General features: G+C 42.1%; 2 protein-coding genes across 5 annotated transcripts in view; both read right to left on the bottom strand.

Annotated features, from left to right (window-relative positions):
* Positions 1-5190, bottom strand: part of LOC139423021 (intermediate conductance calcium-activated potassium channel protein 4-like) — a 46358-nt gene extending 41168 nt beyond the window's left edge. For 3 of the 4 annotated variants that reach the window (XM_071174597.1, XM_071174588.1, XM_071174604.1), the window contains exon 1: positions 4537-5176. In XM_071174597.1, coding sequence (XP_071030698.1) covers positions 4537-4818 — 282 coding nt within the window. In that variant the 5' untranslated portion in view covers positions 4819-5176. Of the gene's footprint in view, positions 1-4536 lie in introns of all 4 variants that reach the window. The other variant, XM_071174615.1, reaches the window with a different exon arrangement.
* A 10193-nt stretch (positions 5191-15383) lies between these two features.
* LOC139423076 (maternal B9.15 protein-like) lies at positions 15384-26018 on the bottom strand. Its single transcript, XM_071174706.1, has 5 exons — positions 25856-26018; positions 19885-20062; positions 19606-19743; positions 18600-18930; positions 15384-17360 (listed from the first exon to the last, which is right to left on the bottom strand). The coding sequence occupies exons 2-5, from the start codon at positions 20055-20057 to the stop codon at positions 17157-17159; spliced, it is 846 nt and encodes a 281-aa protein (XP_071030807.1). The 5' UTR covers positions 20058-20062; positions 25856-26018; the 3' UTR covers positions 15384-17156.
* Between the last annotated feature and the right edge of the window lie 600 nt (positions 26019-26618).

The raw sequence follows: 26618 nt of genomic DNA, 5'->3' as shown, positions 1-26618 counted from the left end.
TATATTTAGTTAGATGAAAGAAAAATAAACAGGATTTGGCTTCTGTAGCTATGAGCATAGCCGCTGGAAGTGGGGGTGCTGAGGGTGTTGCAGCACCCCCTGAAAAATCAGAATTAACAAAAAAATATGAATACAAATAAAAATAAAATGTGAAAACTTAAAAACATATTTTCACAAAATAAATACTACTATTAGCGGACCGATATTGACATCTGTAGCAATGGGCATACATTTTTTTTTCAGTAAAAGGTAGTTGTATGATTGAGAACAGTATCTTGTTGGATTCAATAGTTGCAATTGTAAGAGTTGTTGCCTTGTCTTTTTCTCTGCGATTGTCATTCTAATAGAATCCAGAAAGAACAATACCCTGTCGTCAAACATTTCCATCACCATGAAGAAAAACAATGTGCAATACAGTAATTTAGTACATACAGACATCAAGTGGTTTATGATGATGTGATGTGATGATGGTGCTTTGTTGGTAGAACATAGCGCTTGTAAGGCTTGGGTTGTGAGTTCAATTCCCACAGGAGACCAGTATGAAAATGTATGCACTCACTACTGTAAATTGCTCTGGTTAAGATCGTCTACTGAAATGTAAAATGAATTAATAGGCCGTTTCAATTTACACATAGAAATAAGTTGCATTTGCAGAGTATTTCAAGAAACTGGAAAACATATATCAAACAAGTATTTTTATATTCCACAAGTACAATATTATCAGATTAACTGTTTTGTACAGATAATAATCAGACTAAAGTTACAAATGCTGGTAAACACTCAAATACAAATAGATTTAGTTTAAATATTTTCACAAAAGTAGTGCACTGGGCATTTACTAGTCCTGTATTAGCAGACCTTCAGCGCGAGCATACTACTTCCCGCGAATTATGCAATGATATGTCAACACATCTGATAAGTAGGCTATGAGTGTCTTCATAATTGACTCTGTGAGTAACTATCACTTGACTTCACTGTACTTGAAACGATCGTCTCGACAATAGGCTAAGTGATAAAAGGTGTGCTGTTTATTGCGATGACGTCCACGCAGGCAACTGATGTAACCTCGATGAAAGTTTTAACGGGGAGTTAATTTAATGATGGGTGGTTGGAGTTTACAGTCTAAAAGATATAATTGCAATTTTCAGACAACGTTAGGGAAACTTCAACGCAGAAAGGTGGTATGGTGTGACGTGCGTTGGCAACGTTGATTGTTTTCCACAATTTCACTTGTAGCATCTGCATCATGTCTAATTTTATCCCAAGCCTAATTGGACTCCATTATTAGACCTCTATCACATGGAGACCACAGCACGTTGCTTGCTTCCAGTGTCTAAATTTGTTTTGTAATATTTTCCCTTTGGAAACAGAGTAATTTCAAGCCTTTTTGAAACGACCTAATTTGTAGTAACTGTAACACTGGTTGTTTATCCAGGCCTTGGACATACAGAAAGGCCACCCAAGACCAATGCAGGCCAGAATCCATTCCAACAGCCTTTAGACAGACGCTGTGAGTAGATTATGTGAGTAGAGCCAGAAACATTCATCATAATTCTGAATTAATTATTAAAAGAAAGAAAACCCTGCTGTTGATCACTTTTGATAAGGTCTAGTTGATTTGCAACAATATCCTTGGTGTGCTGTGTTCCGTGACAATGGCACACCCAAACAGCTGTTAGGCCGTCGTTTGTTTTGTTTTTACAGTCACAACATGATGATGTTGTATTTGCTTTACTATAGAAACGCATCCTCTTGGCACACAGTCAAACCTGACGCCATATAACTTGGGAAAACACCGAGCAGATTAGCGGATGTAACTAACTAGATGGTCACACTCCAAGATCCCTTTCTGCCTTATCAGTCTGGCATGCTGACCCAAAGACCTTGACAATCAGCCCAGCCTCAGCCCAGCCCCCCTTCTCCAGGAGAGGTGAAACTCTTGCATTATTCAAACAGTCTCTAATGAAACACAAATGATGTGGAAAGATCCAAAATGACCGTGGGCAACCTGAGAAACACTAGCTGTGAAGGGAAACAAATGTGGAAAAAGTACCACAAATAGCACATTTTCCTCATCCTGCATAACCTGGTTTCCAAGGGAAAGTATCCTTAAATACACTGTCATGCAGAGAGGGTATACCAGGCATCTGAGCATCCAGTTATCTCACTCATTATGTAGCCATGCATTTACAAAAATAATAGTTTGGCAAACTCAATTGGTTTTCAAAATCAAGATAATGTTTAGGGGAAAATGCATGGAAATGCCTGCCCGGGTAATTGCCAGATACATCAGCATATGGAGCTGTTTGCAACATCAACTTCCTCCAGGCCCAGGCTTACACTGCGTGTCAGCCTAGTTGGAAATCAATATTTGATCAATCATGACAATCATATTAATCAAACAAACAGATTGGATCTCCTTTCACTGAAATCAGCCTGATTTAAACAGTCTGCCTGCTGCACTCAGCAGTTTTCACTTCATTTGCCTTGGGATCATTACATGGAGGATTTAGGTGAGCTGGACATGGGCTATAGCTTGCTCATCTAGCTGTAATTACCTCTAAGTATAGGGACCTCAGATCGGATCTCCTTTCACTGAACGGCCAGGCAGGTATAACCAGCCTGAATGATTGTTTCACTCTATTGTTTTCGCTTCACTTGATAAGAGAAAGTGAATTGAAAAATTGGCGAGTGGAGTGGTCAGGCTGGTTACACCAGGGTAGGAAACACCTATCTTATAGTGTTAAGGTGGTCTGACATTTGGTTGCATCATGGGTGAGTTGCTGAGAGTCTCTTTTCTACTTATGGACCTGGCACGTATATTCTAGAACTTCAGTGGGACGGAGTTAAAAACTGCTTGATTGTGTGGACCGGTGTTGTTATCTACCCTAATCTGTATGTTGATGTGAAGAGACGGCAGTACCAAGCAGTGGTTCTGGAAATGGGCTCATAATCAGAAGGTCACCGGGTTTAAATCCCAGGTATGGGTTATGCTATTGTTCTGTGATGCAAGTCATGCTTGTTTAATGGGTCTGTTAATCAAGGAAATGGTTAAGACAATAATTAGACAAGCCGTTCCGTTCTCTTCCTATGAATGGACTGGATATAGTATTTCTGTACATTGATTAATTTAAGGACTTTGTGGTAGAGCTACAGGGCACATGAAGGTTGATAATAGCATTCATGATCTTTATGTTGTATCAACAGCACCTGTTTTCTGTCCGTCTGACTGACCACATCATGTCAAATCACTTAAAGATTTTGGCAATGAGACCCTTTCTACTTCCCCAGAGCATGCTAGCAGTTACCCATAGACTTCCAGTCATTGCGCTAATGCTAGTTAGCATTGGCTCGTGAAACTACATCCAACTTCCTTCATACTAGACACAGAGACATAAAAATGGCATCCAAAAGTTCATCTGACTGTGGGGAAGTAGAGAACAGGCCTCATTGCCAAAATCCCAAAGTATCTCTTTAACATGTTAATTATCCATGCAGAGGTTGATATTCATTCTCCACAAAAGGGGGGTGACATTCACTCATAAAAAAAGCACAAATATTGGTCAGTAGGTCTGTGACCTATTCTTAGATATACTCTTTTTCTTGAGCAGCCTAGTCAGAGTACTAGGCCTATACACAGGATATCTGGTTCCTTGAGATAGTTGCTACTATTCAATTAATTTCTGTGGTGGCCTGGCCAGCAGTAGGTCAGTTGATTCCTACAGGTTTCAGTTGTATTACATGCTGCTGTTGAGGCCTGTGTTGCTGGTCATTTTATCACTGGTCAGGTGGGGACAAGGTATTGAACCCTAAAGAGGTCTGTAGAGCACCAAACCAACATGGTCCCTGTGCCATCCATGTGGTGTCAAACAGGTGTAGTTAACGATTAGGTAGAGAATCCATCTAATTTATTTTACTTATTACAAGGACAACCTTGGTGTTCTCACCACTAGCCTAATCAACAGTAATTTGCTAATCATGATGGTATTTGCTGTTCTAAGGGAATCATATATTGTGAGCTTTCCAAATACAATGTACCACTGACTTTACTCTCGCTTTCTCTGGCACGTAGCAATGACAGGTCAACAGGTGTCTTAGACTAAATCACTTTTTTGGCACATGATAACTTGTCTCTTCATTAATCAAAATATGTGAGCTGAGAAATTATGAATCTGTTAAATATCCATAATGGCCTGTGCAAAGTGGCAATAGTGGCATATGTATGACACCTGTCTTTGATCCACTGAATGTTATCTTTCTGAGGGAAGCCTTGTACTTCAAGTTCACTGTCTGATCTTAACATTTTTAAATAGAAACAGCTCTTTCAGTTCCTCTTGAGTGTTCACACTCAACTTGAGTGTTGCAATACTATTGTGTAGGTCCACTTTATTTCACTGAAACTAAAAACCTTCAGCAAACAACTTTAATAGCCAGGGATTTGTTATACTTTCCTTGATAAATTAGTTAGCATTGTTATATTTAACAGTCTTGTTGAAAGTTAATTTTACGGAATGTGACGTGACCAAAATTACTTACTGGTTGGTAAATCAACGGGCACAGCTCCGCGTGCAGTATCATGAGCAGTGTCCCAAGCAGCGCGGTGCCCAGAGCCCAAGCGCACAGACGCTTTTTGTCCTCCAATAAAACCTTTCTATCTCGCAATCTATAAAGATTGCCCCCCTCGATTTGAGGCATACGCTTCCCAGGGTGGGACAGCGGTACAGATATCTCAGTCATGTCACCGCCGTTTCTGTTGATCACTCCATCGCAATTGTCAACTTTGGAGTTGAGGTGCAAATTTCGGGTTGTCATCTCCATGTCGCGTCGGCTGTGTCCGCTCTCCGTGTTTTCGTCCTCTGATGCCTCGTCCTCTCCCTGTCCAGCCTCCCCTCCGTCCGTGCTCTTCCCCGGATTGCGGGAAGGTATACCACGATGGGCCAACTGTGTCCCAGGTCCTCCTCCTCCTCCTCCTCTCTGTGGCTCATGAAAGTAGCGGAATAAGGACTGTAAAACTAACTGTACGCGCTCACCTGAACACGAACAGCGAACACCTCCACTAGCGGCATGGGATAAGCGCACCAATGATAGTTGACTGTTGCGCTGTTCTTATTTGCAAGGGTTATGAGGTGAGAGGGCGCCATAAAAAGTATATATCTCTCTCTTTCTCTCGCTCTCTGTGTGTGTGTGTGTGTGTGTGTGCGTGTGTGTGTGTGTGTGTGTGTGTGTGTGTGTGTGTGCGTGTGTGTGTGTGTGTGTGTGCGCAGTAGGGATTTTCCTGTCCTGCTAAGAATTCAAAATGTAACGAGTACTTTTGGGTGTCAGGTAAAATGTATGGAGTAAAAAGTGCATTATTTTCTTGTGAAGTAAAAGTTGTAAAAAAGATAAATAGTAAAGTACAGATACTACATAAGTAGTACTTTAAAGTATTTTTACTTAAGTACTTTACACCACTGTGTGTGTGTGTGTTTGGCTGGTCTCGCATTTGTAGGCTAGCCTACTCATTGGATAATTATAGAGGTTGGTAATTGCATAAGATACAGGATGTAAGGGTTTTATGACAGGATGATCAAATATGATATTTTCAGATGGTGAGGGTCAATCACCAATTCAGTTGAATAACTATTTTAGCGTGTCGCTCTCTTTTTTTTGATGGGCTTTTCACTGATGTATCCCATTTAATTACAATACTGATAAAAAAAAAAACATATATTTAAACAAATCCAGCAATCCCTGTCGAAACAAATTGGTTTAACAATACCATAATACTGTGTGCTCCCAAAATGCTATTCTGTAGCCTTCTAGAATGAATTAATACATTTTGGCATTATCAATTGCAAATAAGCTGTCACATAGGCCACCAATAACAAGCACATTATAGACTAGTACTGTTGTTATTTACCTGTGTATTGACATGGTGAGCCTATTCTCAAACGACACTTTCACAGTTCCAGGGTGACCTCTGGTGGATAAAGGAGTAGGGTGTTTATTGAGATAAAGGGACAACGTTATACAGTATGTAGCCAACTATTTATTGTCAGACCCACATTTATATGAGAGGGATTTTCAGTCTCTCTTGAATAAAACTGCATTGTTATTATTTTACAATTAATAAACGTCCCGTGGAATGTAGACGTCATCTCATAATTTTTTTATTTTGTTTTGTACTGTTCTCAGATGTCTCAACCACTAAACTCTAGAGATCTTTATCTCTCCCCAACAAACTGATGCAATAAGTGACATTTAGATAACAACCCCCCTCCTTCACCAGACATTTAAATAACATTCCTCAAAATGCCTTGAGCTATAGTGTAGAAAGTGCCCCACCTCCATGCACACACACTCAATCCCCATCACCCCCACACAACCTCTCACCCCATTTCCTAGGTTCTGTGCCTGGGAGGAACAGCGTCATGACCTTGGGCCATGTGATGCACCCCACACGGATCCTTCCGACAGGGTATCCTGTGCTGGGCTGCTGCTGACGACAGTGTCACTTCTCTCACGGCTCTAAGTGACTGGTTGACCGCCTCAGAGTGGCTTTCTGCTGGACCTGACCTGGTCTCTGTATCAAGACCAGACCTGGTATCTGTAACAGGACCTGACCTGGTCTCTGTATCAGTGTCCAGGAGAGGTTGTGAAAACAGGGTTATGGTTAATTGGTGGAGACTGATTTGATAAATACTGGGCCCAAGGCCAACATAATACACTATATATACAAAAGTATGTGGACACCCTTTCAAAAATGAGTGGATTCATTCGTTTTTCTTTATTTTGACTATTTTCTACATTGTAAAATAATAGTGAAGACATCAAAATTGTTAAATAACACATATGGAGTCATGTAGTAACCAAAAAAGTGTTAAACAAATCAAAATATATTTGAGATTCTTCAAAGTAGCCACTCTTTGCCTTGATGACAGCTTTGCTGGAATTTATTTCCTTAACGTGTTTGAGATCAGTTGTGTTGTGACAAGGTAGGGGTGGTATACAGAAGATAGCCCTATTTGGTAAAAGACCAAGTCCGTATTATGGCAAGAACAGCTCAAATAAGCAAAGAGAAATTACAGTCCACCATTATTTTAAGACATGAAGGTCAGTCAATCTGTAACATTTCAAGAACTTTGAAAGTTTCTTCAAGTGCAGTCCCAGAAACCATCAAGCGCTATGATGAAGCCGGCTCTCATGAGGATTGCCACAGGCAAGGAGGACCCAGAGTTACCTCTGCTGCAGAGGATAAGTTCATTAGATTCACATGTAAAAACCGTCTGTCCTTGATTGCAACACTCACTACCGAGTTACAAACTGCCTCTGGAAGCCACTTCAGCATAAGAACTGTTCGTCGGGAGCGTCATGAAATGGGTTTCTGTGGCTGAGCAGCCGCACACAAGCCTAAGATCACCATGCGTAATGCCAAGCTTCGGCTGGAGTGGTGTAAAGCTCACCGCCATTGGACTCTGGAGCAGTGGAAACGTATTCTCTTGAGTGATGAATCATGCTTCACCATCTGGCAGTCCGACGGACAAATCTGGGTTTGGCGGATGCCAGGAGAACGCTGCCTGCCCCAATGCTAGTGCCAACTATACAGTTTGCTGGAGGAGGAATAATGGACTGGGACTGTTTTTCATGGTTCCGGCTAGGGCTCTAAGTTCCAGTGAAGGAAAATCTTAATGCTATAGCGTACAATGACATTCTTCCAACTTTGTGACTACAGATTGGGAAAGGCCTTTTCCTGTTTCAGCATGACAATGCCGGTGTGGATGAACTTTGAAGAGATGGCTCCGGAGGGGATGGCTGCCATTTTATTGGCTCTTAACCAACCATGCTATTTTGTTTGTTTTTTCACATTGTTACTTAATTTGTACATAATGTTGCTGCTAGTGGCCGGGGACTTTAATATAGGGAAACTTAAATAAGTTTTAACTAATCAGCATGTTAAATGTGCAACCAGAGGGGAAGAAAACTCTAGAACACCTTTACTCCACACACAGAGACGCGTAACAAAGCTCTCCCTCGCTCTCCATTTGGAAAATCTGACCATAATTCTATCCTCCTGATTCCTGCTTACAAGCTAAAATTAAAGCAGGAAGCACCAGTGACTCGGTCTATAAAAAAGTGGTCAGATGAAGCAGATGCTAAACTACAGGACTGTTTTGCTATCACAGACCGGAATATGTTCTGGGATTCTTCCGATGGCATTGAGGAGTACAGTAAGTGCATCGAGGACGTCGTCCCCACAGTGACTGTACGTACATACCCCAACCAGAAGCCATGAACTACAGGTAACATTCGCACTGAGCAAAGGGTAGTGCTGTCGCTTTCAAGGAGCGGGACTCTAACCCGGAAGCTTATAAGAAATTCTGCTATGCCCTCCGACAAACCATCAAACAGACAAAGTGTCAAAACAGGACTAAGATCGAGTCGTACTACACCGGCTCTGAAGCATGTCGGATGTGGCAGGGCCTGCACACTATAACAGACTACAAAGGGAAGCACAGCCCAGTGACACAAATGGCAAGTGTCTTCACTGACATTTTCAACCTCTCCCTGTCTGAGTCTGTAATACCAACATGTTTATAACAGACCACTATACTCCCTGTGCCAAAGCACACTAAGGTAACCTGCCTAAATGACTACCGACCCCGTATCACTCAGGTCTGTAGCCATGAAATGCTTTGAAAGGCTGGTCATGGCTCACATCAACATCATTATCCCAGAAACCCTAGACCCACTCCAATTTGCATGCCGCAGCAACAGATCCACAGATGATGCAATCTCTATTGTACTCCACACTGCCCTTTCACACCTGGACAAAAGGTGGTAAGGGTAGGTATCAACACATCCGCCACACTGATCCTCAGCACGGGGGCCCCTCAGGGGTGCGTGCTCAGTTCCCTCCTTTACTCCCTGTTCACTCATGACTGCACGGCCAGGCACGGCCAGGTTCCATTCTGGGTTGGAGCCCATTTTGCCATTCACTCCCATTTTGCCATACGCTGCCCTTTTAGGCGGCACAGCAATCTCCGAAACATCTGTCTCCAGGATTAAGTACGGCCTCGGATCTCTGCCGCCACGTATCATGACCTCCTAGAGGTTTTCAGCAAGGCTCGTGCTACCTCCCTTCCTCCACATTGTCCCTACGATTGTGCTATTGACCTACTCCCGGGCATCATACCGCCTCGAGGTCAGCTATATTCCCTGTCCGGACCTGATACCAAGGCCATGGAGGAGTACATCGAGGACTCACTGGCTGTTGGGAGCATTCACCCTTCTGCCTCTCCTGCCGGCGCCGGATTCATCTTTGTGGGGGAAAAGGACAAGAACCTGCGCCCATGTATTAATTATATGGGTTTCAATGATATTACGATAAAATATCTGTACCCTATACCACTCCTCTCCTCAGCTTTCAAACCTCTCCAGGGGGCTACTATCTTCACCAAACTGGACCTTCGGAATGCCTACCATCTTGTGCAGATACGTGAAGGAGACGAGTGGAAGACAGCTTTCAACACTGCCAGTGGACATTATGAGTACCTGGTTATGCCGTTTGGACTCCAGGCTCTGGTCAACAATGTGCTCCGGGACATATTGAATCGTTTTGTTTTTGTCTAACCTCGACGACATCCTGGTTTTCTCTCATTCTGCCCAGGAACACATTCTACATGTTCGACAGGTTCTTCAGCGCCTCTTGGGGAATCAGTTGTTTGTAAAGGCTGAGAAGTGTGAGTTCCACCGCTCCACTATGTCCTTTCTAGGATACATTATTGCTGAGGGGAATGTACAGATGAATCCAGAGAAGGTGAGAGTAGTGGTGGATTGGCCCCAGTCCACGTCCAGGGTGCAGCTCCAACGGTTTCTGGGTTTTGCTAATTTCTACCGCTGTTTCATTCGGGGCTATGGCAACCTGGCGGCTCCCCTCTCTGCACTCACCTCTCCCAAGGTACTGTTCACATGGTCTCCAGCAGCGGACAAGGCTTTTGGGGATCTTAAGCAGCGATTCACTACTGCTCCTATCCTCATCCATCCAGACCCAACTCGTCAGTTTGTGGTGTAAGTTGATGCTTCCGATGTGGGAGTAGGGGCCGTTTTTCCCCTGCAATCTGTGCAGGACCAAAAGCTTCATCCCTGTGCCTTCATGTCCCATCGTCTCAACTCTGCGGAGAGGAACTATGATGTTGGGAACCGGGAACTACTAGCTGTGAAGATGGCTCTGGAAGGGGCGGAACATCCATTCCTGGTATGGACGGATCATACAAATGTAGAATACCTCCGTACTGCCAACCCAAGGCAAGCTCATTGGGCTCTGTTATTTACCCTGTTCAATTTCACCATCTCCTACCGACCAGGATCAAAGGACGTGAAGCCGGACGCTCTATCCCGTCTGTACAGTTCCACTGACACTCCCTCTGAATCTGAGACCATCCTCCCTGCCTCTTGTTTGGCGGCTTATGTCGTTTGGGTAATTGAGGCTCTGGTTCACAAGGCACAGCTTTCCCAGTCGGGCCCTGGGTGGGGGGGTCCGGTTAACAGGCTGTTTGTTTTCCGATTCGGTCCGGCCTCAGGTCATGGAATTGGCTCACTCCTCCAGTGAGGAGCCAATCAAAATTAGAGACGGCACTCCGGTATCTTGTTGCCAGTAACCCCAACACCCTGTCACACCCTGATCTGTTTCACCTGTCCTTGTGATTGTCTCCACCCCCTCCAGGTGTCGCTTATCTTCCCCAGTGTATTTATCCCTGTGTATCCTGTCTCTCTGTGCCAGTTCGTCTTGACTGTTTCAAGTCAACCAGCGTGTTTTCCCCATGCTCCTGCTATTCTCTCTTTTGCTAGTCCTCCCGGTTTTGACCCTTGCCTGTTTTCTGGACTCTGTACCCGCCTGCCCTGACCTCGAGCCTGCCTGCCACTCTGTACCTCCTGGACTCTGATTTGGTTTTGACCTTTTGCTTGTCCACAACTATTCTCTTGCCTACCCCTTTTGGTACTAATAAATATCAAACACTCAAACCATCTGCCTCCCGTGTCTGCATCTGGGTCTGGCCCTGAGCTCTTATATCGAGAGCATTCTGACGGGTTGCATCACTACCTGGTATGGCAACTGCTCGGCCTCTGACCACAAGGCGCTACAGAGGGTAGTGTGTACGGCCCAGTACATCACCAGGGCCAACCTTCCAGCCATTCAGGACCTCTATACCAGGCAGTGTCAGAGGAAGGCCCTAAAAATAGTCAGACTCCAGCCACCCTAGTCATAGACTGTTCTCTCTGCTACCGCACGGCAAGCAATACTGGAGCGCCAAGTCTAGGTCCAAGAGGTTTCTAAACAGCTTCTACCCCCAAGCCATGAGACTCCTGAACAACTAATCAAATGGCTACCCAGACTATTTGCATTATCCCCCCCTCTTGTACGCTGCTTCTACTCTCTGTTATTATCTATGCATAGTCACTTTAATAATTCTACCAACATGTACATATTACCTCAATTACCTCGACACCGGTACCCCCTGTATATAGCCCCGCTATTGTTATTTACTGCTGCTCTTTAATTATTTGTTATTCTTATCTTGACTTTTTGGGGGGTATTTTCTTCAAACTGCATTGTTGGTTAAGGGCTCGTAAGTAAGCATTTCACTGTAAGGTGAAATACACCTGTTGTATTTGGCGCATGTGACAAATAAAATTTGATTTGACTTCACTAATGCTCTTGTGGCTGAATGGAAGCAAGTCCCCTCAGCAATGTTCCAACATCTACTGGAAAGCCTTCCCAGGAGAGTGGTTGCTGTTATAGCTGCAAAGGGGGGACCAACTCCATATAAATGCCCATGATTTTGAAATTAGATTTTCGACGAGCTGTTGTCCACATACTTTTGGTAATGTAGTGTATGTTGCTATACAGTATAGTTGCAAGTGATTCTGACCAGAGGTAGCCAATAAACTGCTCTTGCGCAAAGAAATATATACAGTGGCAAGAAAAAGTATGTGAACCCTTTGGAATTACCTGGATTTCTGCATAAATTGGTCATCAAGTCACAGCAATAGACAAACAACTAATAACACAGAAATTATTGTATTTTTCTTGTCTATATTGAATGCATCATTTAAACATTCACAGTGTAGGTTGGAAAAAGTATGTGAACCCCTCGGCTAATGACTTCTCCAAAAGCTAATTGGAGTCAGGAGTCAGCTAACCTGGAGTCCAATCAATGAGACAAGATTGGAGATGTTGGTTAGAGATGCCTTACCCGGGCCTCCCGGGCAGCGCCAGCTGTGCCATCAGAGTCCCTGGGTTCGCGCCCAGGCTCTGTCGTAACCGGCCGCGACCGGGAGGTCCGTGGGGCGACGCACAATTGGCCTAGCGTCGTCCGGGTTAGGGAGGGCTTGGTCGGTAGGGATGTCCTTGTCTCATCAGCGACTCCTGTGGCAGGCCGGGCGCAGTGCGCGCTAACCAAGGTTGCCAGGTGCACGGTGTAGCCTCCGACACATTGGTGCGGCTGGCTTCCGGGTTGGATGTGCGCTGTGTTAAGAAGCAGTGCGGCTGGTTGGGTTGTGTATCGGAGGACGCATGACATTCAACCTTCGTCTCTCCCGAGCCCGTACCGGAGTTGTAACGATGAGACAAGATAGTAGCTACTACAACAATTGGATACCACGAAATTTGGGAGAAAAAGGGGTAAAAAAGAAAAAAGGAAAGAATTTTGAGTTTGCTATTCACAAGAAACATTGCCTGATGTGAACCTTGCCTCGAACAAAAGAGATCTCAGAAGACCTATTGAGCCTTGATGCCCATCAATCAACGGTAAGACAAATTGTCTATAAATTGAGAAATTTCAGCACTGTTGCTACTTTCCCTAGGAGTGGCCATCCTGCAAAGAGCACAGCACAGAATGCTCAATGAGGTTAAGAAGAATCCTAGAGTGTCAGCTAAAGACTTACAGAAATCTCTGGAACACGCTAACATCTCTGTTGACGAGTCTACGATACGTAAAACACTAAACAAGAATGGTGTTCATGGGAGGACACCACAAAAGAATCCACTGCTGTCCAAAAAAAACATTGCTGCAAGACTTACATTTGAAGTCAAAGTTTATACACCTCAGCCAAATACATTTAAACTCCGTTTTTCACAATTCTGACATTTGTTAGGATCACCACTTTATTTTAAGAATGTGAAATGTCAGGATAATAGGAGAAATAATGATTTATTTCAGCTTTTAATTCTTTCATCACATTCCCAGTGGGTCAGAAGTTTACATACACTCAATTAAATTTGGTAGCATTGCCTTTAAATTGTTAAACTTGGGTCAAACGTTTTAGGTAGCCTTCCACAAGCTTCCCACAATGAGTTGGGTGAATTTTGTCCCATTCCCATAGACAGAGTTGGTGTAACTGAGTCAGGTTTGTAGGCCTCCTTGCTCGCACATGCTTTTTCAGATCTGCCCACAAATTTTCTATAGGATTGAGGTCAGGGCTTTGTGATGGCCACTCCAATACGTTGACTTTGTTGTCCTTAAGCCATTTTGCCACAACTTTTGAAGTATGCTTGGGGTCAATGTCCACTTGGAAGACCCATTTGCGACCAAGCTTTAACTTCATGACTGAAGTCTTGAGATGTTGCTTCAATATATCCACATAATTTTCAATTCTTCATGATGCCATCTATTTTGTGAAGTGCACCAGTCCCTCCTGCAGCAAAGCACCCCCCACAACAGGATGCTGCCACCCCGTGCTTCACGGTTTCGGATGGTGTTCTACAGCTTGCAAGCCTCCCCCTTTTTCATCCAAACAGAACAATGGTCATTATGGCCAAACAGTTCTATTTTTGTTTCATCAGACCAGAGGACCAGAGGATTCTCCAAAAAGTACGATCTTTGTCCCCATGTGCAGTTGCAAACCGTAGTCTGGCTTTTTTATAGCGGTTTTGGAGCAGTGGCTTCTTCCTTGCTGAGCGGCCTTTCAGGTTATGTTGATATATAACTTGTTTTACTGTGGATATAGATACTTGTTTACCTATTACCTCTAGCATCTTCACAAGGTCCTTTGTTGTTGTTCTGGCATTGATTTGCACTTTTCGCACCAAAGTACGTTAATCTCTAGGAGACAGAGCCCGTCTCCTTCCTGAGCGGTATGACGGCTGTGTGGTCCCATGGTGTTTATACTGTTCAGATGAACGTGGTACCTTCAGGTGTTTGGAAATTGCTCCCAAGGATGAACCAGACTTGTGGAGGTCTACAATTGTTTTCTGAGGTCTTGGCTGATTTTCCCATGATGTCAAGCATAGAGGCACTGAGTTTGAAGGTAGGCCTTGAAATGTATCCACAGGTACACCTTCAATTGACTCAAATGATGTCAATTAGCCTATCAGAAGCTTCTAAAGCCATGACATCATTTTCTGGAATTTTCCAAGCTGTTTAAAGGCACAGTCAACTTAGTGTATGTAAACCCACTGAAATTGTGATACAGTGAATTATAAGTGAAATAATCTTTCTGTAAACAATTGTGGGAAATATTACTTGTTATGCACAAAGTAGATGTCCTAACCAACTTGCCAAAACTATAGTTTGTTAAAAAGAAATTTGTGGAGTGGTTGTAAAACAAGTTTTAATGATTCCAACCTAAGTGTATGTAAACTTCCGACTTCAACTGTAAGTTTGCAAAGTGCATCTGGATGTTCCACAGCGCTACTGGCAAAATATTCTGTGGACAGATGAAACTACAGTTGAGTTGTTTGGAAGGAACACACAACACAGTGTGGAGGAAAAACCTTATCCCAAATGTAAATGAATTCCCAAGTTCATCAAGACATTTTGCAGGAGAATGTAAGGCTATCTGTCCGCCAATTGAAGCTCAACAGAAGTTGGGTGATGCAACAGGACAACGACCCAAAACACAGAAGTAAATCATCAACAGAATGGCTTCAACAGAAGAATAGACGCCTTCTGGAGTGGCCCAGTCCTGACCTCAACCCGATTGAAATGCATGACCTCGAGAGCAGTTCACATCAGACATCCCAAGAATATTGCTGAACTGAAACAGTTTTGTAAAGAGAAATGGTCCAAAATTCCTCCTGACCTTTGTGCAGGTCTGATCCGCAACTACGGAAAATGTTTGGTTGAGGTTATTGCTGCCAAAGGAGGGTCAACCAGTTATTAAATCCAAGGGTGAACCCTGCTCTGTGATTGTTTACACGGTCTGTTCAATACATGAACACGTATAATTGTTTGTGTGTTATTAGTTTATTGTTGTGACCTAGATGAATTTCAGATCAAATTTTATGACCAATTTATGCAGGAATCCAGGTAATTCCAAAGGTTTCACATACTTGTTTCTTACCACTGTACATATTCTCTCAATATACTACAGTATACACAAGGTAACAGATTGCAAAAACACAGTTTGATTTTAGAAATCGGTTGATTTAATGTTATGTGCTGACAAGACAGAGAGATAAGTATAAAAACTGACGCAGCTTAACATAAACATTAGCATGACCAATTGTCTATCAGATACAGTAATAATCGTGTGAACAGAGTACTGCTCTGTACTCAGAACAAGTGAAAAGGCAGTTCATAACATTGAATAAATATGCATCCAGAGCAGATCAATGGGCCAATAAAAGTTAGTATAAAAATAGAGAATATAAGTATTAAGTTATGAAAACACCTATTCATATTAAAGCTAAACATTTGGATCACCCAAGCATTTTTCATTTCCAGAATATAAAACTATTTACAGTAAATCCATGGAAGACTGATTACACATGAGTGAATACAGTTCAGTCCAGACCCATTTTATCCCAGCAATCACTCAATCACATTTATTTATAAAGCCCTTTTTTACATCAGCAGATGTCACAAAGTGCTATACAGAAATGCAGCCTAAAACCACTAACAGCAATCAATGCAGCACGGTGCCTAGGAAAAACTCCCTAGAACAGCAGGAACCCAGTAAGAAACCTAGAGAGGAACCAGGCTCTGAGGGTTGGCCAGTCCTCTTCTGGCTGTGCCGGGTGGAGATTATAAGAGTACATCGCCATTAAGGACAGATTGTTCTTCAATCTGGCCTAAAGCAGACTAAAGATTTCTAAAAAAGGAAATTATAAACAAATAACTATTAAAATTATACATGCACCAACACTACAAACTTTATCAAGATATATAAAATAGAGAATATACATAAATATGCGTGGAATTTGACTTTACAACAAAGTGTTGGTACCACCCACAGGTGGAAAAATAAATGACAACAAATTCAAAAAATGTGCTTGATAATTACTATTTCTTAATAGGTTACAGTATGTACAAAAAGCTTCTGGTTGGTCTGTTAATTATTATAAAATAGAGAGAGGTCTGTACTTGACAGATAACAATCACAGTCCAATTAACTACCAGGTAGAAACAAAAACCAGATGTGTTTTAGGCCCAGCAGGACCATGATTGGGCAGCCCTGGTCTATATCCTACAGTGCACATTCACCATTTTGATGCTTCATAGAGGTGACAGATGAAAAGGTAGTCTATAATATTTTAAAAAATATATATAAAACCATCAAAAAAGCTTAGGCTTTCAGCTTATTGCTGAGGATTCCTGAGATGTTATGAGCACCCAATGAAGGAATACCCCTCTAATCAGGCACTGATTTAAACCTAGAACACCAGGTGGGTGTAATTCATTATCAGGTAGAAAAGAAAGCCAGCAGGCTCCGGACCTCGCGGGGTAAGAGTTGAATACCACTGGAATACAGTATCACACTAAACTAGTCAATATGCAACAGACTGTCTAGCAGGCCTACTCTAGACACTTCAGCAATATGAATAGACTACTTTTAATCAGCGGATTACCCTAAACCAAAACACGCTGGCAACCCTTAGGGAAGTGCCTGTAGCAATATTTGCTAAATGCCTGTTTTAGTATATTCCTTGTTTACGTCAGTGGCAATTCTACCTAAGAAAGTTACATAGAGGAAATCCCCAAAACTGATTTTCACCAAAAATAAGAAAAAGAAGTGTACAGCAATTAAAAAATGATAATGAAACAAGATGTGCTCCCCGCTAACCCTTCAAATATTTTGTCAAACTATCTTTACTGCGCCTCACCCACACCTTCAAAAACCTGAATAGACCCATCGTGATTGGCTCATAGGTACCTCTCCCTCTCCAACCAGTTGGTTTAGCTCTTCACAGCCCCCCATGGCTGCAGAGTGGCATAAGGCATGATGAACTGCGGGGGTGGCTGGGGCAAGACGTAGTAGCCGAACGCTGGGGGAGGCGGAGGCGCGTATATTGTGGTGAGGAACACAGGACCCTTCTTCTTGTACGTTGTGGGCCACACAGGGGCAGGGTGGTAGTAGTACTGCTGAGAGGTGGGCTGGAGCTGGAGAGAGAGCGAACAGAGGGAGAGAAAGATCTTAGATAGGATTCTGATTATAATTCATCTTCATATCAATAATCAGATAGTACTTAGAGAGCACTTCTTCTGTATGTGTAGGATCTGGTGCTACGTGAATCCACGTGTCCACAGTGCTACATTGCGGATGTCAGAGAGGGAGATGTGGTACCACATTAACCACTCTGGGGTAGGGGGCAGTATTTTGACATCCGGATGAAAAGCGCGTCCAATGTAAATAGCCTGTTACTCAGGCCCGGGAAGCTAGGATATGCATATAATTGGTAAATTTGGATAGAAAACATTCTAAAGTTTCTAAAACTGTTAAAGTAATGTCTATGAGTATAACAGAACTGATATGGCAGGCGAAACCCAGAGGACAAACCATCCCAAAACAACAATTTTCAGCTTACCACTATTTTGAATGGCTAGTATTTTAATAATAAAGCCAAATCCTCCCAGATTGCAGTTTCTAGGGCTTCCACTAGACTAGTCTTTAGAAAGAGTTTCAGGCTGGTTTTTTGAAAAAATTGTAGTTTTTCTAGGTGGCTCCCATTTTGGCTGTAGTGTTTCCAAGCTCGTGGAGGAAAGGGCGTTCTTTCGTATTTATCTCCGGTAAGGAAGATACTATTCTTCGTCTTAAATTGTATCATTTATTTGCGTATTAGGATACCTAAGGTTTGATTATAAACGTTGTTTGACTTGTTTGGAAAAGTTTATTAGTAACGTTTGGGATTCATTTTGTATGCACTTTGATGGAGGGAAACTGAGTGGATAATTGACTGAAGCGCGCCAGCTAAACTGAGTTTTTATGGATATAAAGAAGGACATTATCGAACAAAAGGGCCATTTGTGATGTAACTGGGACCTTTTGAAGTGCCAACAGAAGAAGATCATCAAAGGTAAGGCATTTTTTATATCGCTATTTCTGACTTTTGTGTCGCACCTCCCTGGTTGAAATATGTTTTTCATGCTTCTGTATGCGGGGCTCTGTCTTCAGATAATCGCATGGTTTGCTTTCGTCGTAAAGCCTTTTTGAAATCTGACACAGCGGCTGGATTAACAAGAAGTTAAGCTTTACTTTGATGTATAAAACATATATTTTCAAGAATGTTAAATATTTGAATTGAGCATTTTTGAATTTCGAGCTCTGCAATTTCAGGGACGCTACCGTCCCACGTACCCTAGAGAGGTTAAGGTAATGTAGATTAACAGAAAAGTTCTTACCAGTGTTTTGGTGACCTTCTGTTGAGCATGCTCCACCCTGAACCTGTCCCGAACCCTGGGCATCATGGCAATCACACAAGGTATGCCATCCACCTTCTCTTTCTTTCCCTCCTTCTCTTTCTTCTTCTCCTCATCTTTTCTTCCCACCGTCTCTCCATCCTTCCCCTCGTCCTCTGTGTCTGTGTCGCTGGAGATAGTAGAGCCACAGTCAGACGAGGTGGCGGAGTGGTAGTCGGACGTATCCAGGTCGACATCTTTGTCTCCTTTCACATCTTCCTCTTCTCCTTCTTTGAAACGAGCTACTGTGAAGTACCTGCAGTTCTCCCCTGACCTGTGAGAGAGGAAAGAGAATACATTAGTTTCTGTAACAAAACCTATAGACAACCTTGTAGCCCTTTCCTGCAGTCAAATGTCCTAGTGGCTTCATGGGTGGAATGTTATTAATATTTTTCATAATCAAAAAAGCCGCCAAAAATGGGGTGTTTTTTTATATTTCAGTCTTCTGTGATGTATATAAAGTCTAATATTGGGATGCAAACTCTAAATGGAATACATTTCAACTCTATATCTGATATGGAACAGGTGTCTTATTTTTTGAAGCCCATAACCATATGTGTGAGGTGTATACTTTTGTTTCACAATAGATTTGTTTAAGATTACCAAGAAACACTCTGTGTGACCCTGATTTAGCCCACTGAAGTAAAAGGTTGAAGGGTGCAACAGTTTCACTTGTATCAACTCATCTCACTCGGGATCATTTCCTCACTGTAGTTGGTCTCACCCTCCTCCTACCGTAACTTGATGAGTCATCACATAGTGGGCAGGTTCGTACAACACATGCATCATGATGATAAATATGGTACCTCCAGAGAGCTGACTGTATGACTGTACAATGAATGATGAATGAAAGCCTTCTTCCTCTGCCTTCTGTCTCTGAGACTGAGTATGTCACTGTCTCACTGTATGTGTACGTCTGTACACGTGTGAGTAACATAGTGTGACTCACCGTGCACACACCTCCAGTGGGTCGATCCACAGCGCAATCTCACATGGGAGGCCCAGCTCGCTGAGTTTGAGCTTGCTCTCCTCACATGCCTTCAGCACCTCCTCATCACACGGCACCCCCTCGCTTACCCTGATGCACCTAAGAGGGGTCAAAGGGCAGAAATCTGTTCACCTGTACCAGTAAACTTATCCTCATATTTTTGTCTTCTCAGAGACATCCAAATGACATAACAACCCAGTTACTGCCCTTCTTTAATATTTCACTTCCCTTGTTGTTTACCTGAATGCCTGTCCTTTGTTGGGGTTGTCGGGGTACCAGTGGTCTTTGAATTTGTTGGCCAGAAGTTGCCGCAGCTTTTCAGCAAAAGCGTCAGCTTTGGTGCCATCCAAGCCACCCCGCTCCACGGCTAGGTGCCTCAGGAAATTCACCCCGGCGTTGACCTCTCTCTTCATCGTTTCTGTGAGAAAATAGGTGCAGAAAACATTAGTCTATCCTGTAAAGCTACTCAACTAATTTAGAAGATTTGAACCAACTGTATAGCATGGGGGAAAATATTCCAAAACTACAGCGTGTGTACAATTCACAAGCCACCACCACTATCAACAAAATTATTTTCTCAGTTTCTCAAACCCTAGAATAGCCCTATTTCACAGTCTACCTTTCAATCTAATGTAGGGCAGGAGGAAGTCAGCTCCTCGGATAAGACCTCTTCCTAGAGTATTTAGCCACTGTGTGCTTTCTATTATCATTACCTTCAGACCACACTAGAGGTATATGTTCAATGTACGCAAGTCAGACTGGCCTTCTGTTGTTGAAACAAACTGGGAGCCAAAGGTCGTAATTTGTATACAGGCAAACAAGATGCAAATAGACTCATAGGCCATGTTGGCATATGAATATGTCACATGCTTAAAACGTGTCAGATTCAGGAACAGACCAAAGGTACAGTATGTGCCTTCTGATCAATTCAGTCTGTTTCTTCTCAATAGTGCCAGACAGTGTCAGATTGACACAGGGGAGAAGGTACAGTACAACCCCTGCCTACAGTACAGGTCAAAGAAGTGTAATGTTTGCCAGCTTAGCAGAAACACTGAGCCAGTGTAGCTGATTAGCCATCATGAAACTACGTATGTGAGGAGTGCAAGTGTGTTGACTTCCTGCTCTGTTTTAGTCGAGGTGCGAGGGTTAATTGGTGTTGTTAGTGTAGACCTGACATACAGAGAGAGTCAGGGAGAAAAAAAAACACTGGTTGCATCAGCTTGAAGAAGGCGTTACAATTATATTCCACCTTAAGCATCTTCCCGGAGGTGACAGACTTTGTCTGGTGACACAACTATGTACTAATGGCATTACGTATTACTGTTGAGCAATTATACAGAAACAATTTGTTTCTATAGGTCACAAGTGAAGAAGTAAGTTCATATCCCTTAAGACCAACATAACAAATAGCTTTCCCGTACAGTCCCACCGGGCACAGATGTCAGTTTAACATCTAGTTTTGATTTACATTTGGTTGAGTTTCAACTAATGTGAATTCAATGTGAAATCTGAAGAGAGAAAAAATCACGTCATTGGATTTAGGTTAAAAGTTTGGTGAAAAAAAGACAATGCTCTTACGTTGACGACTTTATGCAAATCCAATTAGTTTCCCACGTGATGACGTTGAATCAACATTGATTTTGGTCGTTGAAATTATTAGGAAACAACATTGATTCAACCAGTATTGTCCCAGTTGGGTAGGTTCAGTGAGCTTATACAGTTTGTAACCACATTGTAACTTATATTCATTACATTATTACTTCACAATATTGCTTTCAGATGCTTTTGATGATCACATAGTACTGTGATTGTATCTTAGTGAATAACAAAATGCATTTTTCATTAGGACTCTACCAGTACACGGTCACAAGTCCTTGAAGAACTCAGTGTGCCTCAGGATGTTATGTCGAAACTCTCTCCCTCTATCTCTCTTTCACATAAACACACGCAGACAGACACAGATGCACACTACAAACAGTAGCCTCAGTCTGAAGACAACTCTCTACACCCAGCTGATGATGGTTTTTCAGCTAGGATTTCCTGTTTCAGATTGCTGGCATAACTGAAAAGCATTTGCAGGTGGTGCCTCTAGTCTGCACTCTTAAACTGCCTCGTCCCACCATTGGTGGAAAGAAAGAATGATAGATAGGCAACAGGATATTTACAGGGGGGGGTGACAGAATGGTATTCCTTTTTACCTTAGGGGTGTACAGAAGAAGGGTAGACTATTTGGTTATACAGGTGATCCCGTCTAAAATGTGACATGGACCAATTTCAATGGACTGAAAAACCCCAAAACCCAATAGGAATGTCAGTGAGACGTGGCTGATGTAATGACCTTAATTTGAGCGAGTTTGCTACAGCAGGAAAATAATCCTGCATCAACAGGAAATGTGAATTATAATTAATGTATGTTATTGTAGGGGTTGATACATTTTTTGTAAGGGAAAATCAAGTCTGAAATTTTAAGTGGAAACTATAAACTTCAGAAGCCTTTTTAAACCTCAAAAACACTAAGTTTAAAATGTCCTGTAGTGCAGAACAGTTCTCCTGCAACAGGGTGACCAAATGAAGATCCTACATCTTTGCAGAAATAGAGTTACAGACTGTTACAGACAGACTATCGACTCATCACATTGTTCTGACTGATTAGTTCCCAGTCTGACCACTTCTCTAACTTCACAGACACATAATGTCTTTGAGTCTAATAATATCAACCACAACTATCGCCATGTTTGTTATTTTTCAGACTGCACAGCAACATATAGATAGATGTATGATCTTAATTTGGCCTGTATTGTCACAGCAAGATAATCCTGCAGCGACTGGATTGGAACGTTTAGTCCATAATGTTGGTCGATCGGTGGTTCGGCTATTAGCTGACCGAAGGTAGGCTACATGAAAAGTATAATATATAATAGTTAATATAACTGTGTGTTAGTGTGCTCCTCTGTATTTCCTGCGGTGCATTTCAGCAACAACAGAGTGATCAAATTAAGATTCTACAACGGTAGAGCCATTTCTCAAAAGTGTAACTAACAGACACATATTTTGTCCACTGCTGTACATCACTGAGGACATTGAGAGGCAAATTGAGAGACATGAGCATCTCTGAACTTGGTAATGTGGTTCTTGTGCAGTATCTAGGCCAGGGCATGCAATGGTGAGGGTTATCAGGTCAACAGGTGGTGAGAAGTTTCATTCTGTGCGATGCTCCACTCCACTCTGCAGTCTAGTGTGAAACCTCTTACAGCTCAGAGAGCTGAACTCATGTTAGATGATGGCCCAGTCATTTACTGGTTGCCTCATCTGTCATCATAAACTTTGCATATTAAAGTGCCATTATCGCTGTCATGACTAAATCATTCACCACCTTATTTAGACTGGATTGATGTGGACGTTGCTCATGATTAGATTAGAATATGTTAGGACCACTGAGACCAGAATTAAACATCTTTCTGTCTATAAATGACATTTTTTCAGTTAAACAATGTAATGCCATGAACAAATCTGCATTCTGCTAAGACCCTCATCTATGTCCTAGATCGGTGGTTCCCAAACTTTTTATAGTCCCGTACCCCTTCAAACATTCAACCTCCAGCTTAGTACCCCCTCTAGTCAGCGCACTCTCAAATGTTGTTTTTTGCCGTCATTGCAAGCCTGCCACACACACACTATACGATACAGTCATTAAACATAAGAATGACTAAGTTTTTGTCACAACCCGGATCGTGGGAAGTGACAAAGAGCTCTTTAGGACCAGGGCACAAATAATAATATGAGAATAATCTACAATTTGGCTCTTTATTTAACCATCTTACATATAAAACCTTATTTGTTCATCGAAAAGGGTGAGTAACTCACCACAGGTTAATGAGAAGGGTATGCTTGAAAGGATGCACATAACTCTTTAATGTTGGGTTGTATTGGAGAGAGTCTCAGTCTCAAATCATTTTCCACACACAGTCTGTGCCATTATTTAGTTTTCATGTTAGTGACGGCCGAGAATCCACTTTCACATAGGTACAAGTTAAAAAATAATTTCCAGAGTATAAATCCAGTAATGTACATACCAATGGTGGCACTTTAACTGGGGAGGGAAGGCTCATAGTAATTGCTGGAACAGAATTAATAGAATGTTTGATACCATACCATTCCATTCACTCCATTCGTTATTATGAGCCGTCCTCCCCTCACCAGCCTGCTCTGGTACACACACTTAAGGTTAAAATAATACGTTTTGAGAAAAATTGTGTTTTTTAAACACAACTGAAAACTTCAAGGAGTTGGTCTGATGTGACGTTATTGGCATCCTCTCTTGCTTGAGGGAAAATAGAGGACAATAGAGGACATCAACCACCCGAGCCACAGCCTGTTCACCCTACTATCATCCAGATGGCAAGGTCAGTACAGGTGCAGCAAAGGTGGGACCGAGAGACTGAAAAACAGCTTCTATCTCAAGGCCATCAGACTGTTAAATAGCCACCACTAGCCGGCTACCACCCAGTTACGCAACCCTGCACCCTAGAGGCTGCTGCCCTATGTACATAGACATGGAACCACTGGTCACTTTAATAATGTTAGCATACTGTTTTACTCATTTCATATGTATATACTGTATATACTGTATTCTAGTCAATGCCACTTTGACATTGCTCATCCTAATATTTATATACTTTTAAATTCCATTGTTTTACTTTTAGACTTGTGTGCATTGTTGTGAACTGTTAGATACTACAGCACTGTTGGAGCTAGGAACACAAGCTTTTCACCCACAATGACATCTTCTAAATATGTGTATGTGATCAATATAATTTTATTTGAAGATGAAAGCCCCCCCCCCCCCCCCCCCCCCCCCTTGTTTAATGTCAAGATAAACCTGGACCTCTTATTGAGATGTGCCTTTTGTAATACATCAGGTGATAAAGAGGTGAAAATGAACCTGGTTGTGTCTTTAAGTCAAGTCAGATCTGTAGGTAAATTGCATTTACAAGCAGATCAACCGTTCCAGAAGCAGAGTCTTTGAGTGACAGGACACAGTGGCCCACTGCCTCTAACAGACAAAGCAGTAAGACTGAGGTGTTGGTATTGCAGCAACCCCTGTATTGATCTTTGTGTAAAGACTGAGACATGACCTCTCTACAGCCCAATAACAACATACATGTCAGTCCATGTTGTGCAAGGGTGAGAAAGTTGACATGGTGTCCCAATAATCTGAACCAGTCCACCTAGCCTAACACAGTTCCATAACTTATATAATAAAATGAGTGAACACTGGCAGTGAGAAGCTTCAGTGTTATAATTGCTGTCTGTATTTCTTTGAGACCAGTTAATTAATATCTGTTGTTGTGTAATATGGCTGCTTGGAATATTATGGTTATAGCACAGTAATGTTATAGCAGCATATACAGTACATTAGATTGTTGGCCCATGCCATGTGGTGAGTCTTGTTGATAGCAAGTTCATGTAAATTGCAAGAAAACAGCTGAAACTTCAGATCTAAAAGAGTGGATTTGAGTGTCCTATAGCCCGGCCACGTGCTTCCTGAGCCCATGGAAAGAGTCCATACTGCAGAGATTGGATACATTGTAACACTTGAACTCAAGTGATTGCTATAATGTAACTTGTGAAGAACATTAAATTGTTATCATTTAGAGATCACACATCCTATAGGCTACACGTCAAACAGATTTCAGATTGGGTTTTCCGTTCAGCCGTGTTTTTTGTAATTTTCCGCGTTGTGGTGGCGACTTTGTTTTTACCTCGTTCGAAAACATTGAACAGGGGAGTGAGTGGGTTCTCAACGCGGAAATTCCCCCATGTAATTGGAAATTCAAAAAGTTTACTTGAATAGATTCTGCGTTTATCCTAAAGAATAAGTTTACATTGTTTAAAATATACAAACTTCAATAATATTCCGATTTGGCAATAAAAAAAGCTAACAACAATTAAACTAGGCTACAATTAAATTATTACATGCTACAAGGATTGACTTGGTGAGTAGGCTGTTGTAATTGCTGTAATTTCTAGTCATTAAGCAACATTTTCCCAAAATAATAAATACATTTACAACGTTTGTAATAACCAAACAATAACCAAGTTATTTAAATCACACGTGAAAAGATCCTACATTTGTTTACAAAATTATGTTTCAATCACATCAAAAGGTTGACTTACAAATATGGTACACTTCTCAATATTTCTCCCTTACCTGTATAATAACAGCAGTATTTTAAATATCCAGTACAATGACAATTGTCTCTATTTCCTCTCTGTATTGCTGTGATCAGACTACTTGTATAGTTATCGGCACATGTTGCTTCCTTGTTCTCTTTAGTACAGTCAAAGCGATCCACGTTCCTGGTTTTGCGTTGGTCTTTGGGAATATCTCAATTGCTTTCTCCTCGCGTCCTCTCTATCTCGTCTTTTCTCAAAACCCATTGGATGAAAAAGCAAGAGGTCCCGCCCCTCTGACCCTCTCCTCCAATGGGTTTTGATAAAGAGACGAGGAGAGAGGACGCGAGGTATCTGCAATTGAGGTTTTCCATCTGTTGCGTAGGAGGATCTGGTGCAAGCGAGACGTAACACCGTCAATATGACTCACTTCCTGGTTCAGTGCTATGAGCAACATGCTGACTCCCTTTTACTACACCTTGAGACTTCCACTACAGACCATATATGGTAAGCCCGGGTGAACTGAGGGTCTTCTACTATCATAGGCTATCATTCAAAAACATGTAAGGATGAAATGTAATTCTCACCATGTTATAACCTTATTATAGTACTAACCAATTATTAGTTATATTGATGAATAGTAGGCCTAACAACATTTGGCTTGTAAGACTACTACAACAACAGCCCCTCAATGTAAAATGTCAGTCTACTAAACTTGAAATCCATCTGTGATAAGCTTCCATGTTCATTTCAAAGTTATTTTGACCCTATGTAAGTGTGATTGTAGTGACTTCCTAGGC

This window comes from Oncorhynchus clarkii, chromosome 2 (assembly GCF_045791955.1).
Source record: "Oncorhynchus clarkii lewisi isolate Uvic-CL-2024 chromosome 2, UVic_Ocla_1.0, whole genome shotgun sequence".
NCBI classification, from domain to species: domain Eukaryota; kingdom Metazoa; phylum Chordata; class Actinopteri; order Salmoniformes; family Salmonidae; genus Oncorhynchus; species Oncorhynchus clarkii.
This window is presented reverse-complemented; position numbering and strand designations above follow the sequence as displayed.

What these genes read in the sequence shown, in the direction of transcription:
- LOC139423076 (XM_071174706.1), bottom strand. Translation starts at nt 20,057, where the DNA reads ATGAAGAGAGAGGTCAACGCCGGGGTGAATTTCCTGAGGCACCTAGCC. An exon ending in CCACTGGAGGTGTGTGCACG is followed by an intron (nt 18,931 to 19,605) that starts GTGAGTCACACT and finishes CCTCTCTCACAG; the next exon opens with GTCAGGGGAGAACTGCAGGT. An exon ending in AGAAGGTCACCAAAACACTG is followed by an intron (nt 17,361 to 18,599) that starts GTAAGAACTTTT and finishes CTCTCTCTCCAG; the next exon opens with CTCCAGCCCACCTCTCAGCA.